Raw genomic sequence first — 25,567 nt, 5'->3', positions numbered from 1 at the left:
TTAGAAATATATGTTGGATATGATTCCCCATCAATTATTAAATATCTTGAACCCCCTGATGGATGATTGTAATGAAAATTTTATTCTTAAACAATGCGCTGATACAAATATGGATATGAATGACTGAACAAGTCCATGTCCTTGTTACCAGTACCCTGGCAACGGCGCCATAAACTTGTAACACAAAATTTATTCTTTAAGCACTTGGATAAATATGTGATACTACTTCTAGATATACGTTACTTATGAATATTCTTGTAGTATGCCTTGCATTGTCACAAGTTTCCTTACATTGGAACCAAGTGTAATTCTACCGCAAGTTTTTCCATGTGATCCGAGGTCGAACACAGGGACTGTTTGTGGTTATTGTGGTATGTTCGTGGTATATGCGACCAGGTTTTTCAATCTTTAAAGAGTGTTTTGTACAAGTATATAAAATTGCGGTAAAGTAAAGCAAAGCAGTAAAATGCGATAATAAAATAAATACAATAAACCTAAGCTAGATGATACAAGATACAGGCTTCATGATACAAGATGCTGGGGTCCAGGCTGGCTGTGAAGGTTATGCAAAGAGCATGAAATGTGGTGGCAAGTCTTATGTACAAACAGAAAGAGAAAGATAACTAATATAAACAACTCAAGTTTCTTAATTGCATTGAAGTTATAAGTACGGTTCCGCTTTTCTCTTGGTGTACACCTTTCAGTGATCGATCGCGCTCCCACATGCCTATGGTGAGTCAGAAATGAACGTAATGAATGTAAGGTTGCTTCCATGTCTAGAAGTACTACACGCTTTAGTTAACTCATTCTTCTAACCTTCTTTCGATAGATCAGAATGGCATTTTCACTTCTGCTCTCATAGGTGAAGATGCCGCCTAGCATGCCTTAGTTAAACGCATTTAACTCTTTAACACAAGTTAAGTACTCGTTTAATTCATATTAACCACCCAGGGATTAGGAAGACATCATGGAGAAAGTGATTCACAGAGAAACGAAAGTAGACAGAAAATGGAATATGAAAGTAATCGAAATATTTAATATATCTATTAAGCGTTTGATACATGGTGTGTGAATGAAGAGATAAAGAAAGTGAAATACAATGATGAAAAGAGATAGAACAGATACAAACAAGTGCCAACGTCTGGGCACCGATTTGGGTGGAGATCTGCTTGTCGGATTGGATGGATCAGATGGATGGCTGAGTTTCCCTCTTAAGCTTGCTCAACCGGTAGCAGGGTTCTCAGCACAGATTCTCTGTGGGTATTCGACAGAATAGAACTGAGACTCACCTCTCGGCCTTGTCTCATCTTCTTTGCGGATTTCTTCAGTTAATCACTCAGCTCAGCCTTTCCTTTCAACACTTTAGCAGTAATTAGCCCTGTATCCCATAGCATTTTTTTTTCCTGAAATCTATGGGGTATTTATAGTTGAGGATCTTTGACTCCGGTTTTGTGGTCCCCATTTATTGTTATGGAAATTTCGAAGATGGAGAGATATTATTCCTTCTGTTATGCAATCAGATCGTCAATTCTGCACAACCATTAGTTGTATCACGTGTCTCAATCCTCCGCTTTTGCGTTGCTCAGCTGCATCTTTTGATCGAGTGTTTCGCATGCGGTGTTGTTTTTATTACCGCATGCATTTGAAAGTCAGCTATGGATCGCCATCACATTTCACTATATTGCGTTAATTGTCTCTTCATTGTTGATTGATGGGCGCAATGTGACAGAGATGCGTTGATCAGTTTTTCTTGAGCCTTGAGTGCAACGGTGACTTGGTTTCCTGCAAAATAGAGTAAAATCTCCTTTTTTCCATCTTAAAGATGTTAGTGGGTGTAATTGCGATAATTCATAACTATTGTATTTCGAAGCTAATTTTCATACAATTGACACATATTTATTCTCTTTAGTCACAATATCTAGATAAGGCAGTATAAATAACTTGTATTTCTACAAGTTATCACACCCCCAAATTTAGATATATGCTTGTCCTCAAGCATATCTTCTACTTAGGCAATAAAGCTTAATTCCTAAACTATATTTTTGCGTCGATTGGTTGCTCCGAATGTTACACTTAGGCACATTACTTGACATCGCAATTTCTTCCTATCCTTGCTAATTCTTAACAAGCCCTATTTTATTCTTCTATATAACAAAGTTCTGCTCAAAGATGCTTTTCTAATTTTTCAAAATAGAATGTTTCTCTCTTCTTTGTCAAAACAACTCGATGTATCTATATGCGGTGGTCAAAACGTTTGCGTCATTTATTAGAGACTGTTGGTCATGGTTACACCCTTCGTTTTGGCCTGTCCCCACGGGTGTCATGCGAACATCCAACTACGGTTGTGTGCCAATTTCAACTTTAACTCATGAATTTCAGAGGAGTTGTCTCATGTATTTTTTTTTTCTTTTTCATATTGCGTTGTTCTTTGAACCTACCTTTGTTTTGGCTTGCTCCTATGGGTGTCATATGAACATCTAACTACGAACAGGCTTCTTTCACAACTAAACTCTTATTAGGTTGGGAATATTTTTAAGGATTTCCCTTGCGCTGACATTGGAGATTTGTATGTTTTTGTTTTGGAAAGAAAATGGACGCATTTTTCTTAAATACTACATATTCTTGATCTCATCTGCTCAGACCTTCCCCACCCCCAAATTTAAAGATGAGCAAGGTTCTCATTGCATTGTTTGGAGAGACTAGACAAACACTTAGAAGAAAATTTCAAAAAGAAGGTTTGAGCAGAACTTTGAAAGATAAAAGGTAAAGTACTGCTAAACTAAGAATTAACTAAGTGTTAGTCAGAATTTACTAAATATGGGAAATGTTTCTAAGTACAAACATATATTACATCATAGCAATGTAATGAAGAACATAAAAGTAAAAGATTGAGAACATCGCAAGTATTGACAAAGGATGATAAAGAAAAAGGCACAGACAAAAATGGAGTGAATATGTACTCATTGTATTGAATATTGACAAAGTATACAATTAATTAAAAATTAACGCAATACAAAAATTTGTGCCTGTACAAGAATCAAAGAATTAATTAACTCATTAAAAATTAAATGAATTTAAAAGAATACATAATAGTCGCATAGAAGAGAAAAAATATAGGAGGATTATTGCTAAGGGGCTGGCGAGTCTGGAGGCAAATTTTGAGGTGGTGCAGGAGGCGCTTCTTCAAAATTGAAGTGCTGCCGGAGATGTAAAGGCACCATCAGACCATGAAGATATGTGGTGAGAAAGTTGAAGTACTCTTGATTACGCTCTGCAATCATTCTCTGGTGCATATGGACTTTATAAATGTTGCTCTGCATGTTGATTAGTGCCCCTCTTGATGTGGCAGCACTGCATTGAATATCATCAATGCGCTCCATTACTACCTCAAATCTCTGGTTGAAGAAGTGTTGTTGTTGAGAGAAAAGTTGTTGTTGTTGGGAGAAGAGGGTTCTCATTTCTACTAACTCAGCAGCCATGGAGGTGATGCAGGGTTGTGCCTGCGATGTCTCGCCAGCATCGTTTTGGGGTTGGGCAGAGGTGCCTTCGCCTAAATCGTGTGGTTCATCAACTTATGGCGGTGGAATGGTGGGTTGCGGTGATGATGCTGATGGTGAATGTGAGGCTACTAGGTAAACAGGTGTGGAGGTTGGGACAAGGAGAAGATTGGTAAAATGTTCGTGAAGAGGAGAAAAAGGTTCGCTAGTGGACTCGGAGGGTTTGGAGGTCGAATAACTAAGGGAAGAGGGTCCATAGGTACTGGATCTTGCGTTGGTGACTTCAGGACCTTCTCTTTTCCCTTGTCTTCTCTTCGTTGTCTTTTTGGCTTGAGTTCTTGCAGCACATTCAAATCGATCGTAGGCCTTTTTGCTGGCAGCTCGGGGCAATGTGGGGAGTCTTTGAGGAGCAGCCTCAAAATTTTTATGTTGATGAGGCTGTGGACTTTTAGCATGGGCTCCTCATCAATGCCTATGGTCATAGACAGGCAAGACTTGAAACGATCCATGAGAAGAAGTACTGCCCCCGGATATGCCCCACCAATGCTCTAATCTGCCTTGTGATCAACTGTTGTACGCCAATAGGAATGCCGCGTGCGATGCAGTATGCGGACATGACCCGATCCCTTGATACAGTTCTGTCATGCGTTGTTGGGATCGAACACCGCTTTTGAAACCAGCGTAAACCCAAAGCATTCCCTCTGGAATGCAAGGACTTGGCCTCCAAAGTGCAGATGCCTTTGGAAACCGACCACTTTGTGCCCAGTTTGTTTATTAACCTCAGCGCGTTTCCATCTGTTGCTTCTGTGGGACTCATCAAATAATTATGTATTCCCCTGGTGCATCAGGGTTTCTTTCATTTGAATATATTTCGTTGATGTCTCTTGTGCTGAAGGATACTGTTTCTTCCTTTAAAAGATCATGCACATCCCTGTTTCCATGAAAATGCCTGTGATAGAAGTCCTGCACCAACCTGAGGCACAATAATGGATGGCACTACAGATGTGTCCACCGCATGTTCCCAATCCGCTCGTGTAAGGTCAGGTAGTGGATTCGATGTAGGAAAGAAGCCCATCTTGATCAACATATCATCATTCTCCTTTTTCCTTGATGAACGCTTCCTGGCCAGTGCGAGTTTGCTACTTTCTGCAATTGCCTTACCTTTTTCCTTAACCAACGCAAAACGGGCTGCTTGTCTTTCTTTCTTTTCTCACTCCTTGCATTTTTCTTCTTTCTGTGCTCTGCGAGTTCTTTTCCCTTTTTCTTGTACAAGCGCCGCTTATTGGCTTCGCGCTTTTTCCTTTTCTCTTCCTCCAATAATCTATCCTCTTCTTCTTTCTTTCTCCTCTCTTTTTCTTCTTCTTCTCTTTCTTCTCTCACAAATTCTTCTTCAAATTGCTCAGAGGCCAGCAACAGACGTTTTTCCTCCTCGCGCTTCCGTATCCCTTCAATTATGGCAAGCTCATTGTTGCGTCACATTTCTTCAAACTCCAATCTTCTTCTATTCCCCTCTACGATGATGAGCTTACCCCTCTCCATCTTTTCTTGCTTCTCCTTCTCTTCTTTTATTTTTATTTCTTTTTCTTCCATTTGGATAATTAGTCTTTGAGGGTCAATAGTGGACCCTTGCGGTGTATTCTCCCTGTGAGCCGCATTAGAAGGTTCCCTCTGCTTCTTCTCCTTCTTCGGTTGCAACCATTTGCGTTGTTTTGGGTTGCGTCGGTTCCATGAACTGTGCCTTTTCCCCCTTATCCTCCCTTATGAAGGTTCATTATCCTTCTATCTCCAGGCTCGCAACCTTTTGCCTTGCTTCTTCTTCCTTTCTCAGGTGCCTCTCTTCACGCCGGCGCATTCTCTTTTCTTCTTTCTCCTTTTTCTTTCTTTCCTTCCCGGTCTCCTCCTCTTCATCATCATCCATTTTCTCTTTATTCTTCCTTTCTTTGTGATGATGGGAAGATTCAGCCTCCTCAGCCTCCTTTCCCTTGTTGTTGTTGTTCTTCTTCTTATCTTTAACCACTTCTGGTTGCGCCTCCCTTGCAACCTCCTCCAACGCAACATTAGGGGCCTCCGATGCAACTTTAGACTCCTTGGCCTCCTCCATCGCAATCTCTTCTTCTTCTCTTCTTGGCTGTCCATCGTAGGCTTCTGCGTTGGTAATCTCATCAGAAATCTCTGGGGCTAAAATACCTTTTCCCGTTTCTTCTTCAATCGCCACTACCTCTGCCACCACTACTCCATCCGCTAACACCACCATCTCCTCCTCTGTAGGCAGTGGTTGATTTACAGCCCCAGCCTCGGGCAGTCCACCTCCTAGCTCCAAGGTACACAGAATATTGCCAAACAACTCCGTATCATCGCGTCTCTTCCTTTCACTCTCAGTCGAGACGACAGATATTGGAACAGGAATGCTCTCAATGCTTCCTCCACTTTGGAACAAAGAAGGCACTTTGGAACATGGTTCTAACGTTCAAGAGTTTTCCTCTTTGTAGGCTACCCTAAGAAAACAAGAGGTGTCTATGATCCAAGTGATAACAAAGTGTTTGTTTCTACAAATGTTATCTTCTTGGAATAAGACCACATCTGAGATCATAAGCCACGAAGTAAGCTGGTTTTACGTGAGATTTCTAGTGAGACTGAGACTGTTGAGGGTTCAACAAAAGTTGTTAAATAGGCCAATAGATCAACAAGAGTTGTTGAGGTCGGTACATCTAGTCAACCAGCTCAAGAGTTGAGATTGTCTCGACATAGTGGAAGGGTCGTGAACCCACCGGATCGCTACATGGGTTTGACTGAAGCCTAGAACGTCATTTCTTATGATGGGATCGAGGATCCGTTGTCTTTTAAGAAAATAATGGAGGATGTTGACAAGGATGAATGGATTAAAGCCATAAACCAGGAAATGGAGTCTATGGACTTCAATAACATCTAGGAGCTTGTGGATTCGCATGATGGGGTAAGACCTATTGAGTATAAGTGGATCTATAAGAGAAAGAGAGGTGTAGATGGAAAGCTTCAGATTAATCACAAGCACATATGTCAGACAGTCCCAAATTCTGAAGTGGCGTAAGCTATCTTTACGGCCTCTCCACAACTTAAAAGGTGTTTTAGAAACACTTTTCGAGGGAACGTTGTTCAGGATATAGCATGCAGTCTCCACTACAAAACCCAAAAACGAGTCTGGAAGATGAGCATAACTCATCATAGACCGAACCATGTCCAACAAGGTTCTGTTTCTACTTTCTGATACATCATTCTGCTGAGGTGTACCTGGGGCCGAGAGTTGGGACGTAATTCCATGTTCTATCATATAATTTTGGAATTAGAGGTTCATATACTTTCCACCACGATCAAATCGTAGTGTTTTTATCTTCTTACCTAACAAGTTTTCAACTTCAGCCTTATACTCTTTGAACTTGTCAAGGGCTTCAGACTTATGTTGCATTAAGTAGAGATACCCATACCTTGAATAATCATTTATGAAATAGATGAAATATTCATACTCACCTCGAGCCCTAGCATCGGACCACAGAGGTCAGAATGTACAAGCTCCAAGGCTTCATTGGCTCTGTAACCTTTTCTAATAAAAGGTTGTTTGGCCATCTTGCATCGAGGTATGATTCACACAATGGCAATGAGTTTTCTTCTAAGTTCTTTAGAATTCCACTTTTCATCAACTGTTCAATCCTATTGAGGTTGATGTGACCTATCCTTAGATGCCAAATATGGGCGTTTTCCTTAGGAGAAACCTTTGGTGTTTTAGCTATTATTGTCATACTGAACATTTTAGTGTTAAACAAGGATTTTATGACTAACGACCTTAGTACATATAAGTTACTTTCCATTGAACCAAAACCAATCTCCATTCAATTCCTTAAAATAAACACTTTATTCTTAGAAAAGGAGACAATATACCCTTGTTTAATGAGACAAAAAATCGAGATAACATTTTTTGTCAACAAATAACTTCAGTCTTCCTACAACAACAGCTGAAACAACCTCACCAGTACCCACTCTAAGAGTCATCTCTCCCTATGGCAATATTTTTCGGGAACCAAATCCTTGGTAAGAGGAACTGACATGGTTGGTAGCACCCGAATCTAGGATCTAGGTAGAATCATTATTCTCTACCAAACACGTCTCTAAGACCAATAAATCAAATTTACTATCTTTCCTCCTCTTTAGGAGAGTTGTGGGATCAGTGTCAGAACAACTGACACTACTAGTTTTGTCGTCCATTCCTTTGTGCCCGAAAAGTAAGAACTGATGTTCAAAAAAATCTTGCAACGAGTCCATGATCTCGCGTGCAATGACCATGTTCTCAATCCTTTTGGCCAAAACATTAGGTATGCTAGCCAATATGTGAAGTCGGGCCAATGAATTAGCCTTCATCCACACCTCATATGCATTGCAACACTTCGTGGTGCATCAAGGGTCAGGACTTGAGGACATTCCTCAACCATGACAAATTCGAAATCGTTTGCCACGAAATATGTTTTACACAATTCTTTCCACTATAGGTAATTGGTCATATAAAAGGCACTAAACGGAAATACTAACAAATTGCTGAAAACAAAAATACATTGACCTACATTAGGTTTTAAACAAATACCCCTTGAAAAACACATACAACATCAAATAAGGTTTTAGCAAAACTGTGACATCTAGTCTCGGAATGATGCTTCAAAGGTTTAGAATAAAAGTTGCTAAATGGAGGTCAATTATCCCTCCTCTGAATTAAGAAGTTCCTCAACCAGTCATTAATACCAGAACAACTCTTGTTCCTATAATGACTAGCCATCATTGATTTGGTCAAGAGATCATTAACTTACTTAACAATCTCCCGTAAGTGTGCCCCGCCCTTTTAGGCCCTAGAGATCCACTCCAAGCTACCAATCCAAAGGGAAAAAGTCCGATTGAAGAAAAACCTAAAGCAACTATCCATTTTTGGAGTTCACCTTGATCTTGGCCAACTGCACAAAACCCATCTGAAGGGTGACGTTTCTAAGGCGCCATGAGGGAGTACAAAAATGATCTCATAGTGTGACCCAATGTCAGAGACCATAGGATGTGTTAACACACACCTTTCACCCACTTACTATAAACACTATCTCCATCTACCTTGATATTGACTCATGCAAACAAAATCCGAAGGGGAATGCTCCCAGGGCACCATGAGGCCAAGCATGAATCTCACGGTGTGAACATTCAGGGAGAAATGTGAGTGGAATCATTGACATATCAGATACATCTCTTCCTTCCACTGAGTATTTTGTAACCTAGGGCTTAGTTTACTTAGGAAAAATACGGCTAAGAATTTTAACTAAGTGAATTTTAGGTTTGCCCAAGAGTAACATTTACCTTGGATAGTTAAAATAACTTTTGATCATAATCCATTAAACTCTTTAACGGAGTCTTTGACCAATTGTTGCATGCTTGTAGAAAATCTATCTAATTCATCTTTCTAGGTAGGTTCCCAGGTAGGGGTGTTTCGTTTCCGTTAGCTTAAGAACCCCAGCCTAGACAGAACCCGCCTTAGACAAAAGATCTCTTATAAATAGAATAAAATAAATTTAATCTTTTATGTCAATCAATTTAATCCTATTAAACTAATTTTAAAAGATTAATCTAGGTTACTTATCTCATTAGAACCATTGAATTTAGGTCTATCTCAATTCAAATTTAAAACCCTTTTAAAAACACGAGTTTACCCTAATTCCACATGCAACTCTTTCTTATCGATTTTAGTTCTAATTTTCTTTATAACAATTATAAATGGAAACAACCAAAACTACAATGCAAAGCTAACATATGCAAGGCACTCATAACGATTATAAACAACCTAAGTGTCATGCGCAATGCATTGTTCATTCTTTGCTATCTTTTTATATAACACTTATACAAACAAGCAACGAATCAAGCACAACATGCTTCCATTCACCCTTATACTATACCACTTATAATACAAAGATGATGCATGATAATACTCACTGCATCATGAAATATAACGCATACTTTCTTGTAATTTCTCCATGCTAGATTATAACATTTATAATACATGATGCATGAATGATTGCACAACCTAAGGTGGGTTTAAAACTATATGTCAAACACATTTCCATATAAATACCATACATCACATGTATAATAACAAAATTTGATGAACTGGGTAAAATTTCCTCAAATCCTCAAAACTACAAGCTAACTATTACAAATACAAGGAGTCTCTGGTTCAAATAGGTGAACCGGGTCTTGAACCGTTGGGGCGAAACAATGAGTCTCCACTCATCATGCACTAAACACCCCACGATCATCTACACGAAAGAATAAACGCTTTGCTTTATCGTTTACCAACGCTCCTAGAGCCAAACGATCGTTTAGCAATGATCATGTACCCTTTTCTATGTGATGAAGCATGAGGTACTTAGCACGCCACGCACAACACAAGCCTTATACGATCGTCCAAACGACAACGATGTGGTGAAGCACGATCGTCTAAACGATCGCTGAGCGTGCGCCTTCTTCTAAACGATGAGCATCATATGCGCTCACAACGATCGTCTACCTCCAGCGTCTCCGCGATCGGGCAACTAATGCTACGTGATAGAGTAAACGATTTACCCAATTGTTTAGCATTAGCTAAACGATCGTTTAGTAAATATTACACGATCGTGTAGAAAAATCTACACGATCGTTTAGATAAATCCCAACGATCATTTACCTGAGGCTACAAGAAACGACCAACTCTTGGTATTCTCCTTCGTTGAGAACCGCATCTCCATTCTTCAAAACTTTATCACGAACGACTTGACTAACTCAAGCACTTTAAATTACAGACTCGATAGCAAGTTAATTATGCCAAAAAACACAGAGGCCCTAACAAATTCACACTTTGTAATTTAAAGAAAGCTTTAAACAGAGGCAATTAAACCCAAAAACATCCATCAACGACATCCACAAAAGCATTTAACAATTAAATACAAATGTAGAAAACCCACCACAACTGTAAAAGAAGTTCAAAACAGAAGTGAAATTTGGAATATCAGAACAACCTAGCTCTGATACCAATTGAAGAAAATCGGACATGAGGATTTTCATCAGCAGTGGAAGGATCTTTCCAAATTTCAATCTTATATGAACATACACAATTACAGTCACAAACAGATACAACACGGTTATGCACAAAACAGAAATTATAGCATGCTTTACTACAGGATCAAGGGAAGAAATTAACATACCTTTGAAGACTCATCTTCAAGATCCCTCGATCACGAACATGTGTAGTTTAAAAGAAGTTCAAAACAGAAGTGAAATTTGGAATATCAGAACAACCTAGCTCTGATACCAATTGAAGAAAATCGGACATGAGAATTTTCATGAGCAGCGGAAGGATCTTTCCAAATTTCAATCTTATATAAACATACACAATTCCAGTCACAAATAGAAACAACATGGTTATGCGCAAAACAGAAATTACAGCATGCTTTACTATAGGATCAAGGGAAGAAATTAACATACCTTTGAAGACTCATCTTCAAGATCCCTCGATCACGAACATGTGTAGTTTACAACACTTGTAAACTCCTATAAAGCGGGTCGTATTGGTAGTGTCATCATGATTAGGTATCCCACCTTAATCCTTATACTATAGACCTATTTAGATTATCACTTAAGGCATGATCCACTTGTATATCTCATATACATGCTTAAGTTTACATAGAATAACCATGGAGCTTTGTTTATTAGATATGCGTAAATGCCAGAATGAAAACACTTATTTTATTCATAAACAATGTGTATAATGACAAACAACGAGACTCTAGGAGAATTAGGACACCAATCCCAACAGATAGTGCTACACGAGGGACGATAGCGTTACATGATGAGGCAATAACACTACACGATCGACATTAGTGCTAGACGATGACGCTAGATGATGGCACTACACGATGGGCGTGGTGCTAAACGATGGGCATCAGTGCTATATGATGAGCGTCAACAAAAGATACACGATGAGTGTGAGTTTTACGTTAGGTTGTGTGCTACTCGATGGGCGAGAGCGAGATCGTTGGGTGACAAGCATCGGTGAGAGGTCACTGAACAATGAGCTAAATGACGAACTACATGATGGGGTGGTGAGCTAAACGATCGAACATGTGTTGGTTAGTATTAATCACCGATTAAGAGCACCAGTTGTCTTAAGCACTAGATTTAACTCCATGAAAGCTGAAGGTGTCGTGCTAAGACTTAATTGTAAACGGTGGAAAATAGTATAAAAGGAGAGGTTGAATTTCAAACGATTAGTTTGATCATTTCCCCTTGAAAATTGAGAGATCTTGGTGTTTTGGAAAGCTTTGAGAGTCTGCTTTCAGAGGTGACACTGCTAGAAGATGTTCTCATGGGAATAAGACCGGAGAAGAGAAAACGTGATCAAAGGTTCTATTCCCAGGTGAATCCGGGCTGCTGATAAAGAATTATGTCTATAGGACAAATCACAAAGAGTTAGAAGCTAAAATTTTAAGGTAAGCTTCCTGAGACAATTTTAAACAAGTTTGTAGAAGGAACATTCTTGATATGTGCTCTATAATTCGAGTAATTCAATAAATAGAATCTAGAATTTTATGAACAAGCAAGCAGCTGCTTGAGTTAAGTAAGCTGACAGCTTGAAGCGAAACGCTTAAACAAATCAAGGGTTGAGATTTTTTGTGCACTGGACCTGCAGTGTAGGCTAAGGAGAGCTTGCAGTGAAGTCTCAGATGCATAAGCAGCCTTGTGGATGACCATGTGTAGCTATAAGGACACTTAAAGAAAAGTGTTGGTTGCATAAGTGGTGATATGTTTGTGAGGAGTGTTTGAAAGTTTTGCATGAGCCAAAGTCTCAAAGAAATTTCCAAGTGTTAATCCTACAGCAAAGTGCGTTGAGTGAAAGTCTTCAAGAGGAAGGCTAAACACAAAGCTTACTTAAGGGTTAGTCTCAAAAGGGAGACCTATGCTAGAAGCTAATATATGCTTTTGTGTCCATAGGATTGACATCAGTGATATAAGCATATCGACCCTTGAGGATTAGTTCTAAAAGTTGTGAGTGACTAAATAATTACAATGTTTTGAAGAAACCATGTTTTAAAGAAAGATTTTTCTCATGCTAGCTAGTTTTACAAAGTAATTTCCATGCAAACCATGAATTATGTTTTAAACGCATGCCATGTATGAAAGTTTATTGAAAAACTATTTATGTGTGTTTAAATACACAAAGCATGCATTAATACCTTTAAAGACATGTTTTTATGTATTTGGCTTTACATGCTTTAAAGAGAAAGTCATAATAAGACTGGTTTTATGAGAAGCTCGATACTGGGGGACATTTGAAAAGGAGTCCGAACAACTCGATACTGAGGAACTTTTGAGAAGGTATCTGAGCAGAAGTACTTAAGGTATGACAGTACTTAGTTATAGCTACTTGCACATAGGCAGTGAAAGTTAGGGATTGAGCAAAAGGGTTCTTTCTTGACTAAGCAGTTAACGTTGGAATTAAATCACAACAGAGTTATTCTCAACTAAGTAATAGTTTAATTTTTTATGATGAAAACAACTTTATATGCTTTATGCTTAGAAAATATTTATTTTGCAGTGCAAAGTTACTGTAAAAAATTCATATTTCAGTATGATTTCTTAATTGAGACTTATGCATGAGAATCAATTTTCTTTCTTAAGTTACTCACTGGGCTAGCAAGCTCACCCCATTTTCAAATGTTTTTTTTCCCTCAGGTAGCGGTCAAATTCTCAGGAGGTAGCTTTGCATCTTCTCTGCCACTTAAGGACAAAAGTTATTGTAACCCGTCTGTTAGGTGGTTACTGTAAATATTGTGCACATGTTACAGTTGTTCATATAGGGACTAAGGATTGTGGGTATCGGAACTTATGAAACTAGTAATGTAATCTTTGTAAATGTTTTGTGTGTGAACTTAATGTTGTCTAGCCATAGAGGCAACCGCTGTGTATGAGATTACATGTTGGTATCAGATTATTTTCGCTAGAGTTATTAGGCAGTAAGTGTCAGCAAAAAGGTTGATAATTGCTGCAGTCATGTCATTTCCTAGGCTCAGAGAGTAGCCTGGGAGGGGGTGTGACAGGACAGATGTGGTACAATCACTTGAATGGATATTTATTGAAAGAAATATATCAAAATAATCCAATATGTCCATATGTTTTTATAAAGAAATTACAATAAGGATTTGTTATTATAACTGTATGCGTTGATAACTTGAATATAATTGGAACTCCTAAAGAGCTTTCAAAGGCAATAGAATATATGAAGAAATAATTTGAGGTGAAAAATCTCGGAAAAACAGAATTTTATCTTGGTTTGCAAATTGAGCATTTAGCAGATGGAATATTTATTCATCATTCAACTAATATAGAAAAAATTTTGGAAAAATTTTATATGGACAAATCACATCCACTAAATATTCCAATGGAGGTTCCTTCATTGGATATAAAGAAAGATATATTTCAACCTTGAGATGATAATAAAAAAACTTCTTGGTCCTGAAATACCATATTTTAGTGCAATTGGTGCACTTATGTATCTTACTAATAATACAAGACCAGATATTGCATTTTCAGTAAATTTATTAGCTAGGTATAGTTCTTTTCTTATAAAAAGAAATTGGAATGGAATTAATAAACATATACTCCATTTTCTCCGAGGAACAATCGATATGGGTTCGTTTTATTCAAATAAATCAAATTTTGACCTAGTTGGTTATGCAGATTCTGGATATTTATTTGATCAACATAAAGCTAGATCACAAACAGGTTATCTATTGACATGTGACAGAACTGCTATATCATGGCGATCGATGAAAGACCATAACGACCACTTCCTCAAATCATGTTGAAATTCTTGCAATTCACGAGACTAGTCGAGAATGTGTATAGCTAAGATCAATGACTCAACATATTCCTAAAACATGTGACTTGTCTTCTAATAAAAATCTTCCAACAATATTATACGAAGACAACACAACTTGCATAGCCTAAATCAAAGGAGAATATATTAAAAGAGATATAACAAAGCATATTTTACCAAAACTTTTCTACACTCATGATCTTGAAGTAAATGACAACATCATTGTTCAATAAATTTGTTCGAAGGATAACCTGGTAGACTTAATTACAAAGGCATTACCAACCGCAACTATTGAAAAATTAGTGCACAACATTAGAATGCGACGACTCAAAGATCTTAAGTAATGTTTTCATTAGGGGGAGTTAATATATTGTATTCTTTTAGGAGTATATATTATACGAAATATGTACTCTTTTTCCTTCACTAGGGTTTTTTCCTATTGGGTTTTTCCTAATAAGTAGTTTTAACTAGACATATTCCATATATATATGGGCATCTTAGGGGGAGTATTATAAATATTAATTATAAAATAAATAGATGTCCATTGTTTAGTGTCCTAAAAGCCATGTGTCACTCTATTCATGTTTGGTGTCCATGTAAGATCACAACCTACTTGCCACTTTATCTATAAATAGTGGTATTTAGTGGATCTTAAAATCACACATTGGTGAGAAAACCCACTTCAAATTTTTACCAAATTTTCATACTTTTAGTTATTTTATTTTATTATTATATTATATTATATTTTTTCCTATATCCGTTGTGTTTCGTTGTGCTATTTAATTTTACCATATATATAAATATATACATAAAAGTTTTTGACATTTTTAATGATATAATTTGTGGGCAAATATTAATATAATTCTTACTGTATGTCCCATGCCAGACTTGCATGATTTTGTCTTTGCCTTTGTCTTTGACTATATTCCCAAAGTGGCGCAAATTAATTAATTAATTATATATTTTAATAAAGTATACTGTTACAGTGGAGGCCGAAGTGGGTATGTCAACCCCTTTCAGACTTGATTTGGATTAAATATTACAAAGCAATTAGAGCTCTCTTCTTTCGAGGAAATTAAAGTTTGAGTTGACCAATTGTTTTTTTTTTTTGGTAGATTATTTTATTATTTTTTTGGTTGGTTCTTCAAATCTTACTCAATTCTCTCTCTCCTCATTCTATTCATCACGCTGACCAAGTACAATCTCAAAAAGTAATAATCCCAATAATAAATGGAATATCAAATTAGTCATTTGATCACTTGATCCATGGTATATTTTATATACTTGGAGTTTGTTCCATGTCTAGTTTATTTGGAGAGAATGAGGATTGAAGGTTCTAATTTAGGAAAAATATTATTTTTTTTTTCTAGATTTCTGTTTAGTTTTCATTTGGCCACTGGATTTTAAAAATGTTACATTTTTAAAAAGAGTTTGGGACAAAAACTATTATAAAACTATAATAAGCACTTTTTGCTACAATAAATTCTATTTTGTAATCCTCAATTAGCTACAGTTAATACTATTTCGAAACCCCAATTTGTTACCATATTTATTATTTGCTACCATTTTTACTACTTTACGTTCTTAATTTTTTTATTCTTTACTATAGTGTTTACTATTTTCTTCTTAAAATCAATTAGTTTATACCTCAAACACATACTATTATATCCCAAAATAAAACAATCTATATCCCAAATACAAAATAATATAACCCAACTATAATAACTAAGGACTATAATAATCAACTCTTTGCCCCAAACGCCTCTCTAACATTTTGAAACCTAATGTTTTGTGTTTGATTTCAAATTAGTTCCTGAGTTTTAAAATATTACAACATTACCTTTGAATTTTGAATTTTGTTTCAATTTGGTCTTTATGTTTCATGATTTATATCTTTGATATTAATTTTTCACTAAATATTCAATTTTTTGCTTTTAGTATTGATGTATGTTAATCAATCTAAAAGAATTATAATTAAGTAAGTTTCACTATTTTTCATCACTATTAACATTAAATTTAAAATTTAACTTTATAATTACTGTAACTTAATTAACAGACATTATTGCAAAGATTAAAATGGGTATTTAGCGAAAAATTGAGGTTAGAAGTGGAACTTTTGAACTCTAGGAATCAAAATTGAAACAAAACTCAAACCTCAAAAGTAAAATCATAACATTTTAAAATCTAAGGACTAAAATAAATTGTCATCAAATTCAAAAGTTAAGTATTAAAAGTGTATCATTTTAAAATTTATAGATCAAATAGACCAAAAACTTAGGATAAAAAAGAAATTCTCCCTTATGATTTTCATTGATGGTGGTTACTAAAATGCATAAATGGTATCAATTTGGTGGGAATAGTCATCTATTTTAAAATCTCATTTTAATTTCTAACTCCTCACCTAGACTTCATCCATCTCTTTCTCATTTTTTATTAGTTTAAATATATACTATTTTGGTAATTGGTTTTTGTTCATTTTGGTCTTTATGTTTTTAAGATGTTCATTTTTGTCCTTATACTTCTAAATTTAGTTTATTTTGGTCCCTGATTTTTCAAAATGTTCATTTTATCCTTGTACTTTAAATTTTTTGTACATTTTGGTCTCTAAACTTTCAAAATGTTTATTTTGGTCCTTGTACTTTCAACTTTGATTCATTTTGATTCTTGAACTTTCAAAAAATGATAAATTTTGACCTCTTAAAAGTGAAGTAAAAATGAAAATGATGGGACCAAAATAATCACTTTTTGAAAGTACAAGAACTAAAATGAACATTTTGAAAGTAGAGGGACCAAAATGAACCAAAGTTGAAAGTATAGAGATCAAATTGAACATTTTGAAAGTACAATGACCAAAATGAATATTTTGAAAGTAGAGGGACCAAAATGAACCAAAGTTGAAACTATAGAGATTAAATTGTACATTTTGAAAGTATAAAGACCAAAGTATACTACAAGAGATAATAGATACGAAAGTTAAAGAAAAGAGCTATAATAGATCTTTTATAGCTTTTTTCGAAGGTCCTGACAACCCACGTTATTACAAGTCCAGGACTTTTGATAGCGCTTTTATTAGTTATGCCAAATGCTATTAAAAACCTAAAAATTATAGCATATTTACATTGCTATGAAAATATATTATAGCGTTACTAATTAAAGCTAAAATAAGTTTCTATAGCTTATAAAGTGAGCTATTATAACTTTGTAATAACATTTTATTTATGTTATTATAAGTTTTTAGAAGCCTTTTGTATGCTATTATGAAGATTTCATAGCCTTTTCATAATGTTATTAAACAAATTTATAGTCTTTTCTCGTCAATGATAAATTACCAATTGTCATAATGGCTATTTTTAGCCAATTTTCATTATTTATAACAATATGACAAACCATTTCACTAATATTCATCAAATTTTATGTAAATGATAACTAGAAAATATACATGGATTATATAGTATCATGATACGTAAAATATCATAAGTCTCATCTCATAGTTGAAATTTTGTAATCCCTTACATGACACATTTAATTAATGTAATACAATGAAAGAATGTTACAAAGTAATTAATACAAAGTGATTAGCAAAATACAAGATTCACCAACTTTTGAATATTTCCATAATGAGTACAAATTTAAGGGTTAAGTGAGTTGTCATCTTCATTCTTCATCAATTTGCAAAGCTTCATTCCATCCACCTAAAAAAAATTTCAAAAAAAAAAAAAAAAAAATCATAGACACTAGTTTACTAGGGGAAGAAGACCATCAACCATCAATTCTAAGTCGCTAACCTCTTACTTTGAGCCTTAAACCACTCAAAGAGCGAATAATGTTTCAACTTTTTGTAGTTGCCAAAATTTACTATTAAGAACTAAGAAACCTTCTCATTATTTGATTCAATTCCTCAATTAATATACAAATATAAAGTATAATTTAGTTTTTGCTGAATCTAAAGTCTAAGATCTTAAAGTATATTATATTCCAGTGGTAGCAACAAACACAAAGTTTTCTACACTCAAACAACTCACATGAACCTTTCCAAATGACTTTCAAAGTGGTAGAAAATAGACAGTCTACTCAATACACTTCTGGTTTTACTTCAATTAGTAAAACAAATTGAAACCACCCCACACATACACTAATTCGAGTATCTTCCAAGTGATATCTACCCCCACACCCTCTAAATCTATTTTAATTTGAAGTCTCTTAATTTGACATTTTCCACTTAAAGAAGCTAAAAAATCCAAATAAAATCTCCCACTTCTATGTAAGACATAGTTGAGAAAAACAAAAAAACAAAACAAAACAAAATAAAAAGTTCATATTTAGAAACTTCTACAATTAACTATACCAATAGAACTTTCCATTTAAAAAACAATGAACGATTTCTAGGTTTAAGGAACCATAGCAGCCGTTCAAATTTTTAATACTTAAAAGCAAAAATAAAGATGAAGTGGAAGTTGAACTCCAAGACTTACAAATTAAGTGTAGTGTACAATAGAGGACTTCCATGTCGCACTTAACTCTGATGCACCTCGACATCACATTTAACTCTGATACAAGATAGCCAATGGAGATAAATTTTGATAAATAAAATATATTATGAATTATGTTTATCTCCAAAACTTAAAGAAAATATTTCACAAGATGCAAAAAAAAAAAAAAAAAAAAAAAAAAAATCAAAATAAAGAAGGCAGCAAAAACAAATAGAAAAGAAGAAGACAACAAGGTGAAGTTATGTTATAATGGAGCCCATCTGAAATCCAAAAATTTGTAGATGGCCAAAATGACAACAATTTTTCTTAAACAATAAATCTGAACATGGAGCGGGTGAGCATCGAGTGGGGGAGCATCGAGTGGGGAAGCATCGAGTAGGGGAGCATTGAGTAGGTGAGCATCAAGTGGGGGATCAAGGATCGAATTCTAGATCGAATCAAGACTTAGATTGAGTTCGATCGAGGATCGAGTTCTTCACAGTGGGGATCGAGGATTAAGTTCTGGATCAGATTGAGGATCGAGTTCTAGCATAAAATTTTTAGACAAGAGTTACAGAATCATCAACCATCAGAGGAAACAAAACTCTATACATAATTGCATTTCATTTAGCTAGCCCAATTTCCTTCAAGTGCAGAAACTATAATCGAATAGCAACCAAACCATAAACAGTAATCAATTTCCAATGGAAAAACGCAAAAAGGAAACTCCAAAATGAAATTAAAAAGAAGATGAATATGGATCTAAGGATGAGTAACAATAGAAACAATGAAAATGGATCTAAGGATGAGTAACAGTAGTAACACAATTAAATGGTATTCAAGATCAATTAACAAGAATAAAAGGAAACCAAAACCTTACCCACTGCACAACGTTGGAACTGGCGATGATTGTAACCCCCGTGAAAGGGCGGTGCAGAGAGTCAGCCGATGGAGTCATTGGCGATGATGGAGTGTGATGGAGATGATGGAGAGTCAGCCGATGGAGAGTCAACCGACGGACTGTGCACATTTTAGGGCATAAAGGTAAGGGAGGTGAGAATGATGTAAATTAATGAGAGGAATTAGAGCAGATGAGAAAAAAAAAATAAAAACCCCACTCACCAAAGTTGATGCAACTGACGATGGAATGCAGGCGCACATTTTAGGGCATTATGTGGAGTTGAGAATGATAAATAGAGGAATGAGAACGATATAGGTTTCAAGTGTTGAAACTTGTGATTTGAGAAAATAAGGGATGAGATTTGAGAGAAAGAAGATTGAGATTTTATGTGGAGAGACGAAGAAAGGAAAGAAGAGAAATAGAGAAAAAGAAAGGAAAGAAGAAAAATAGAGAAAAAGAAAATATAGGTTTTGTGTGTTTGAAGAAGGGGTGAAGCACACGAGCCCCCAAAATTTTGGGTGTTTGGCGGATAAGTATAAAATTTTGAGTGCATCCCCAAAATTTGATTTTTAATATTTCTCCCTTTTGTTTTAGAGTTTCTATAGCCTATTTTTAAAAAGGCTATGTCCAAGAGCTATAATAAGTCATATTTGTTGTAGTGGTAAAGTAAAGTTCATAGTATAGGGATCAAAATAGTATATAAACCTTTTTTATTTTTTCCATCTCACCATCCTTTCATTAATTATTTTATTATTTTACGTTTTTGATATTTTTCTCTCTCATATATATTACTTATTTTTTAAATACAAGATGATGTTAGTTTAACCTTTTTTGTATAACAATAAAATTTAATTTTTAACATGTGTAAATGATTTTCAAATGAAATACTAATTGAGAATATAAATTGATTTGCTTATGAAAGTTTTGGAGTTTAATGGATGAAATTATAACTCTCTCACAGATATTTTTTCAAATGCAATGTAATTATGAAGAGTACAAATTGATACATTTACGAAATTTTAGGGGTTAAATTGATACAACTATTAGCCTTAGAGTTTTAATTGACATAACTCTCAAAGTTTAGAAGTATAAATTATTGTTTTTGCTCTTTTTTATTTAAATTTTTTAAAATAAAATATTTTTCTTATATATTGAAAAGACGATAGGTTGACTCTCACTCGATATGCGGATGTTAAACAGAAAGTACTGACAATAACTGTAACAACAAAAATACCAACAACAAGTAAACAAGTATAGGTACACAACAGTTGGTAACCCAGTTCAGTGATAAACATCTATGTCTAGGGGGCACAGTGCCCAGGAAAGATAATCCACTAATATTAAAGAGTTAAGCAGTTTACAACGTAGTACTTATTTGTAATACACCAACTACTACAGTGGCTCACGTAGAGCTTAACTCACTCATCACCTAGGCTTCCCCTAGATGTGAGACTTCCTCTCAATTGAACTAAAAAACAACCCATAATCATGAATAAAAATTAGACAGAAACTTCCAAACATAACCAACCAAAAGTGACCACTAAACAACAAACCAAAACCGACCACCACTCCCCTTTTCTAGCTAAGAAAAAAAACACCCAAAGACATCAGCTCTATGGCTGAGTAGAGGAAGCAACCGCATACCTAGATAAAATGAACCACATGATCAGTAAAACCTCATCCACTTCAGCCCTTCTCTTCTGAAGGTTACGCACCAAAGACTCAAGATCACGAGATTCAATGGAAAACAGTTAAAGAATACAACCACTAAATGAATAAGCTATTAAAGCTCGACTTGAGCCATCAAGATGATAAGCTATCGTAGTAGTATTTAGACTAGGAACATGGAGAACCTGCAGAAGTTTATGGTTGATGGAGAAGAGACTTGGAGATGGTCCAATAACTTATGAAGCAATAAGAAGATCGGGCTTATGAGACAATAGGATACCATAGATAAGGTGAGGAAAACAAATAGACAATTTCAGAGCTGTGGACCCAATCTGACATTTAATTTGGTTGATGAAAAACACATCACAATTGAAATGTGCTCTAGTCCCAATATGATACATCCAAGTAGCTAGAGCAATGGAAAAACCAGATTTGTCTGAAGAAGGATGATGACGGGAATTTCGAAGTCAATTTTACTCGACAACCAACTTCCCTTGGACGCGTTATGCGATGCATGTTCCTAAGATAAGCATTGATAATAATGCATCGACGGTCATGCGTTGGAATGAAACATGCGTTAACTAAAGTATGCGATGACCATGTATCCTGCCATAAGTTTTCTTGCGTTCACGCCAAGTATAACATGAACACAAGTTTCTCGGGTAATCCGAGGTCGAACACAGGAACTTGTAGCTATATGTTTGCGGTGATTGTGCATGCAGCAGTTGAATAAAAGAATGGAAGGGATGTTGTTAAGTTAATCCTACTCCTACTCCTATCTATCAGACAATGCAATGAGAATATGCATGAAAGGAAGAGATGCAACAAACCTTGACATGAAATAAATGTATGGGAAAATAGATAAAATGTGGAGATGTTTTCATTACAAAACTTAAGAGTGATCGCAAGGGCAACCCTAGTCAACGCAATCTAATGCGATCATGCAACACTCATACAATTGTAGACCACCTCTCGGTGCGAATACTACGACTTCTAATGCTAAGCATGCGATGTATGTGCAGAGGTGTCTATAGGGCCTACATATAAGCCTCTAATTCTTGTCTATGCGATGATACACAAACAAGGCGATCATATATCATCATTCCTATTCCTAGGGTGCATGTGATGTAGTGTTGACAAACAGAGCTTATCTTTAAGTCCCTATCTCCTGCTTATGCCGATCTAATCTCGCTCTCTCGAGTATAGATTCTAATCTAGCTCCCTCGAGTCATTAGGTTCTTTATTTAGACTCTCTCTCGAGTAGCTCTAAAGGAGTGTTGGGCACAACATAAGACAAGACAAACGCATGGATTTGGTTGACGCAAGATTGTTACTATCCCTAGTGAACAACGCATACCTTGCTTAATGCGTCTAACCACTTACCCTCCCAGGCAGTTGATTGTTGCTGACTTCACTCATAGACAAGCAATGCGTTAGCCTATAGACAGGCGTTGCAGCAGCTTTACACTAAGAAAATAAGGTTACTCACACACTCGCGTAACGCACACCTCTTGGCGAGTTGCTACATGTTTCATATCCCTAATCCACATGACTAAGTATGCAATACCTATGTAGTCCCACTAAGTGTTGCAATGAAAGTAAAGATGCTTAGCAAGAAGACAGAGATGAAGTCGAAGGAATAGGGAAATGCATTGAAAAACACATTGTATTAATTTCTTAATTCAAAATGTCATATAATACAATATAGGAAAAGAAAGGAAAATGAAATGACCGGCTGGAAGCAAAGATTTGCTTCTCTACCGGTGGAGCCATGGATAGGTGGAGGAGCTGACTCTCTCGAGATCTAGCTCCGATCGAAGGCTCCGGTCGTCACTTGGAATGGATGAAGGAGGTGAAGAACTCTCAGCCGTCTTCAGCCGTCTTCTCACGCATTTGTCTGGATCGCAAGGTTCCGCCATAGGCGAACCTTAGGCAAAAACCTTGGATAAAATTAATTTCAGCTCATCGGCTTCTATTTATAGAGCTTGGGTCGTCGACAGCATTGATTGGACAACTCTGAGTCTGATGTTCGGTGCGTTAGTCCTTTTCTGAACCTCTGCCACTAATGGCGTGGTAGGTGAAATGTCAACATCAGCTTTGGATTTTCTCGAGGTAGATGCGTTAGTCCATTCCACCTACCTTGCTTTGATCCCATTAGAATGCGTTGTTGCGTAGCTGCAATCATTGAATGGTCGCATTTGCTTAACACCGCAACTCTACATGATGATTACTATTGCTTGACTAGTGCAACTCCCACGTGATGGACGCATACGACTGATTAACGAAATATCCATGTATTGATCGATGCGTTTGCCTTACGATGGAGTGTTTCTCCGCATGCGGTCGTCTATGCGATGGTCCGGTTCCCGTATTTGCGTTCATTTCCTGCATTGTCTACAAAAATAGAACATTGAACGCATAATTAAAGCAAAATAACGGGTTAGCTGAGATTCGATATGCTGATCGACGCAAGCTCATATTCTTGTGAATTCCTATCATGATCGACACATATTCTGCCTAACAACCTTCATAATTCTAAGTAAAAGGCCTAAGATGACATGCATTTTTGCATGTCATCAAAGGACACCAATTATAATTTCCAATCCTATGTAGAAGGAGATATTTAACACCCAAAGCAGCTATAGACAATTGACCCTTTAATGGCCAAGTGGAACAAGCTCCTCCACTCAACTCAAACACCAAATCTCTTAGAGAAGGACACTGTTCTCTCACATTTTTTGGTATGTTACGACAAAGTAATTGGTTGATCACAACAGTAGAGAAGAAAAATGCATGTCACCTAATGTGTACCCTCTGAAAATCTGGACTAGCTGAATCTACAAATTCTAAGGGAAGATTTAAAATTCACGTACCAGTTGAGGATAGTAGGGCCCCAAGTTCAAAATAGTTCTTTCAAGACCAGCATTTTGAATCAATTTCATAAGCTCAACACATTCTTGAGTATGATCAACTAATTCTTTCTCATCCATAATATTACGTTTAACAACATACATCCACAAGCTTGCACTATCTTCAGTTTTGAAAGAGATCCCATATAAAGGCATAGAGGAAACATTAGTTACAAATAGTTGTTTTCTTTTGGTGTGAGCCTAGCCCTAGTGACCCAAACAGAGTCTGTGACTTCTTTGTCTGAGTAACTCTTGAAACCACAATCAAAGGCTTCCTCAGAAGCAATGTGCTTTGAATCATTATCAGATGACTCAGAGGAGGTAACAACACCAACATCACCATCACTAGTAACACCCACACCATCGACAGTTTTCTTAGAACGAAGTAGCAATAGAGATATTGTTTTAATTATTAGAATGAGTGGTGATGGGAGAATTCTCAAAACTCAAATCGCTGGATTTAGTAGCAACTTCAGATTCACCAACATTTTTCATAGTCCTAGGAGCTACAGAGGCCAATAAATCAACATTATCAGGATTTTGATTCAGTAAAGTGGAAGATTCATACAAAGTCTTGACATTTTTTCCAACAGTTTGAGCCTCGTCACTAAGCCTAGTACCATAATAGCCAGAAGCACAGAAACACTTTGCAAATCAATAACATCTAGTATAGGAAAGGCAAAAACGATATTCTCAACAATAAACTCCAAAACAATTTCATCAGAAGCATTTACACCTTCAATTTCTTCTAACTCAGTAGTAGTTTCAACATTATCATATACCGACATTATATTTGAAGTAAGAAATACCCATTTTCAGACCCTTGACAATCCAGAATAACAACATTTGAACACAACTCAATTGTAGAAGTATGAAAATTCGTATCAGCAAAACCAGAACCAGTTTCAAGATTAACATCATTAACTAAACTACCTTCAAAACCTTAACGTCTACATGAGCTTTGGCAGAAGGTTCAATAATCTCTTTACGGTTTCTAGGCAAGATATATATTCATGCATGTGATTAGACTCACTACTAGAAGGGATTTTTTTCTTTTGAACAATTTCAACACCAGCTCCAATTAAATCAACCATCGTTAAGGATGATGAACTTACCTTTTCTTTATCTTTAGTTATAGATGGCTAACTGGCTTCATAATATTTTCCTTTTTGCTAAGGAAGGTGGAACTCCAACTTACTTAATTTCAACAGGAAAAC

At 36.1% G+C, this 25,567-nt stretch overlaps 1 protein-coding gene across 1 annotated transcript; it reads right to left on the bottom strand.

The window, feature by feature from the left end:
* Positions 1 to 5,268: 5,268 nt before the first annotated feature.
* LOC120076375 (glutamic acid-rich protein-like) lies at positions 5,269 to 25,138 on the bottom strand. Its single transcript, XM_039030191.1, has 4 exons — positions 25,056 to 25,138; positions 24,822 to 24,963; positions 24,525 to 24,724; positions 5,269 to 5,923 (listed from the first exon to the last, which is right to left on the bottom strand). The coding sequence occupies exons 1-4, from the start codon at positions 25,136 to 25,138 to the stop codon at positions 5,269 to 5,271; spliced, it is 1,080 nt and encodes a 359-aa protein (XP_038886119.1).
* Positions 25,139 to 25,567: the final 429 nt, after the last annotated feature.

Source organism: Benincasa hispida, chromosome 1 (assembly GCF_009727055.1).
Source record: "Benincasa hispida cultivar B227 chromosome 1, ASM972705v1, whole genome shotgun sequence".
In the NCBI taxonomy this organism is placed as follows: domain Eukaryota; kingdom Viridiplantae; phylum Streptophyta; class Magnoliopsida; order Cucurbitales; family Cucurbitaceae; genus Benincasa; species Benincasa hispida.
This window is presented reverse-complemented; position numbering and strand designations above follow the sequence as displayed.

Bases quoted from the DNA above. Each gene is read 5' to 3' on its own strand.
- LOC120076375 (XM_039030191.1), bottom strand. From the start codon at position 25,138: ATGTCGGTATATGATAATGTTGAAACTACTACTGAGTTAGAAGAAATT. The intron at 24,964-25,055 runs GTTTATTGTTGA...TTATGGTACTAG, and splicing joins TCTGATGAAATTGTTTTGGA to GCTTAGTGACGAGGCTCAAA. The intron at 5,924-24,524 runs GTAACTAATGTT...TTTGTTCCAAAG, and splicing joins CCAAAAGAAAACAACTATTT to TGGAGGAAGCATTGAGAGCA.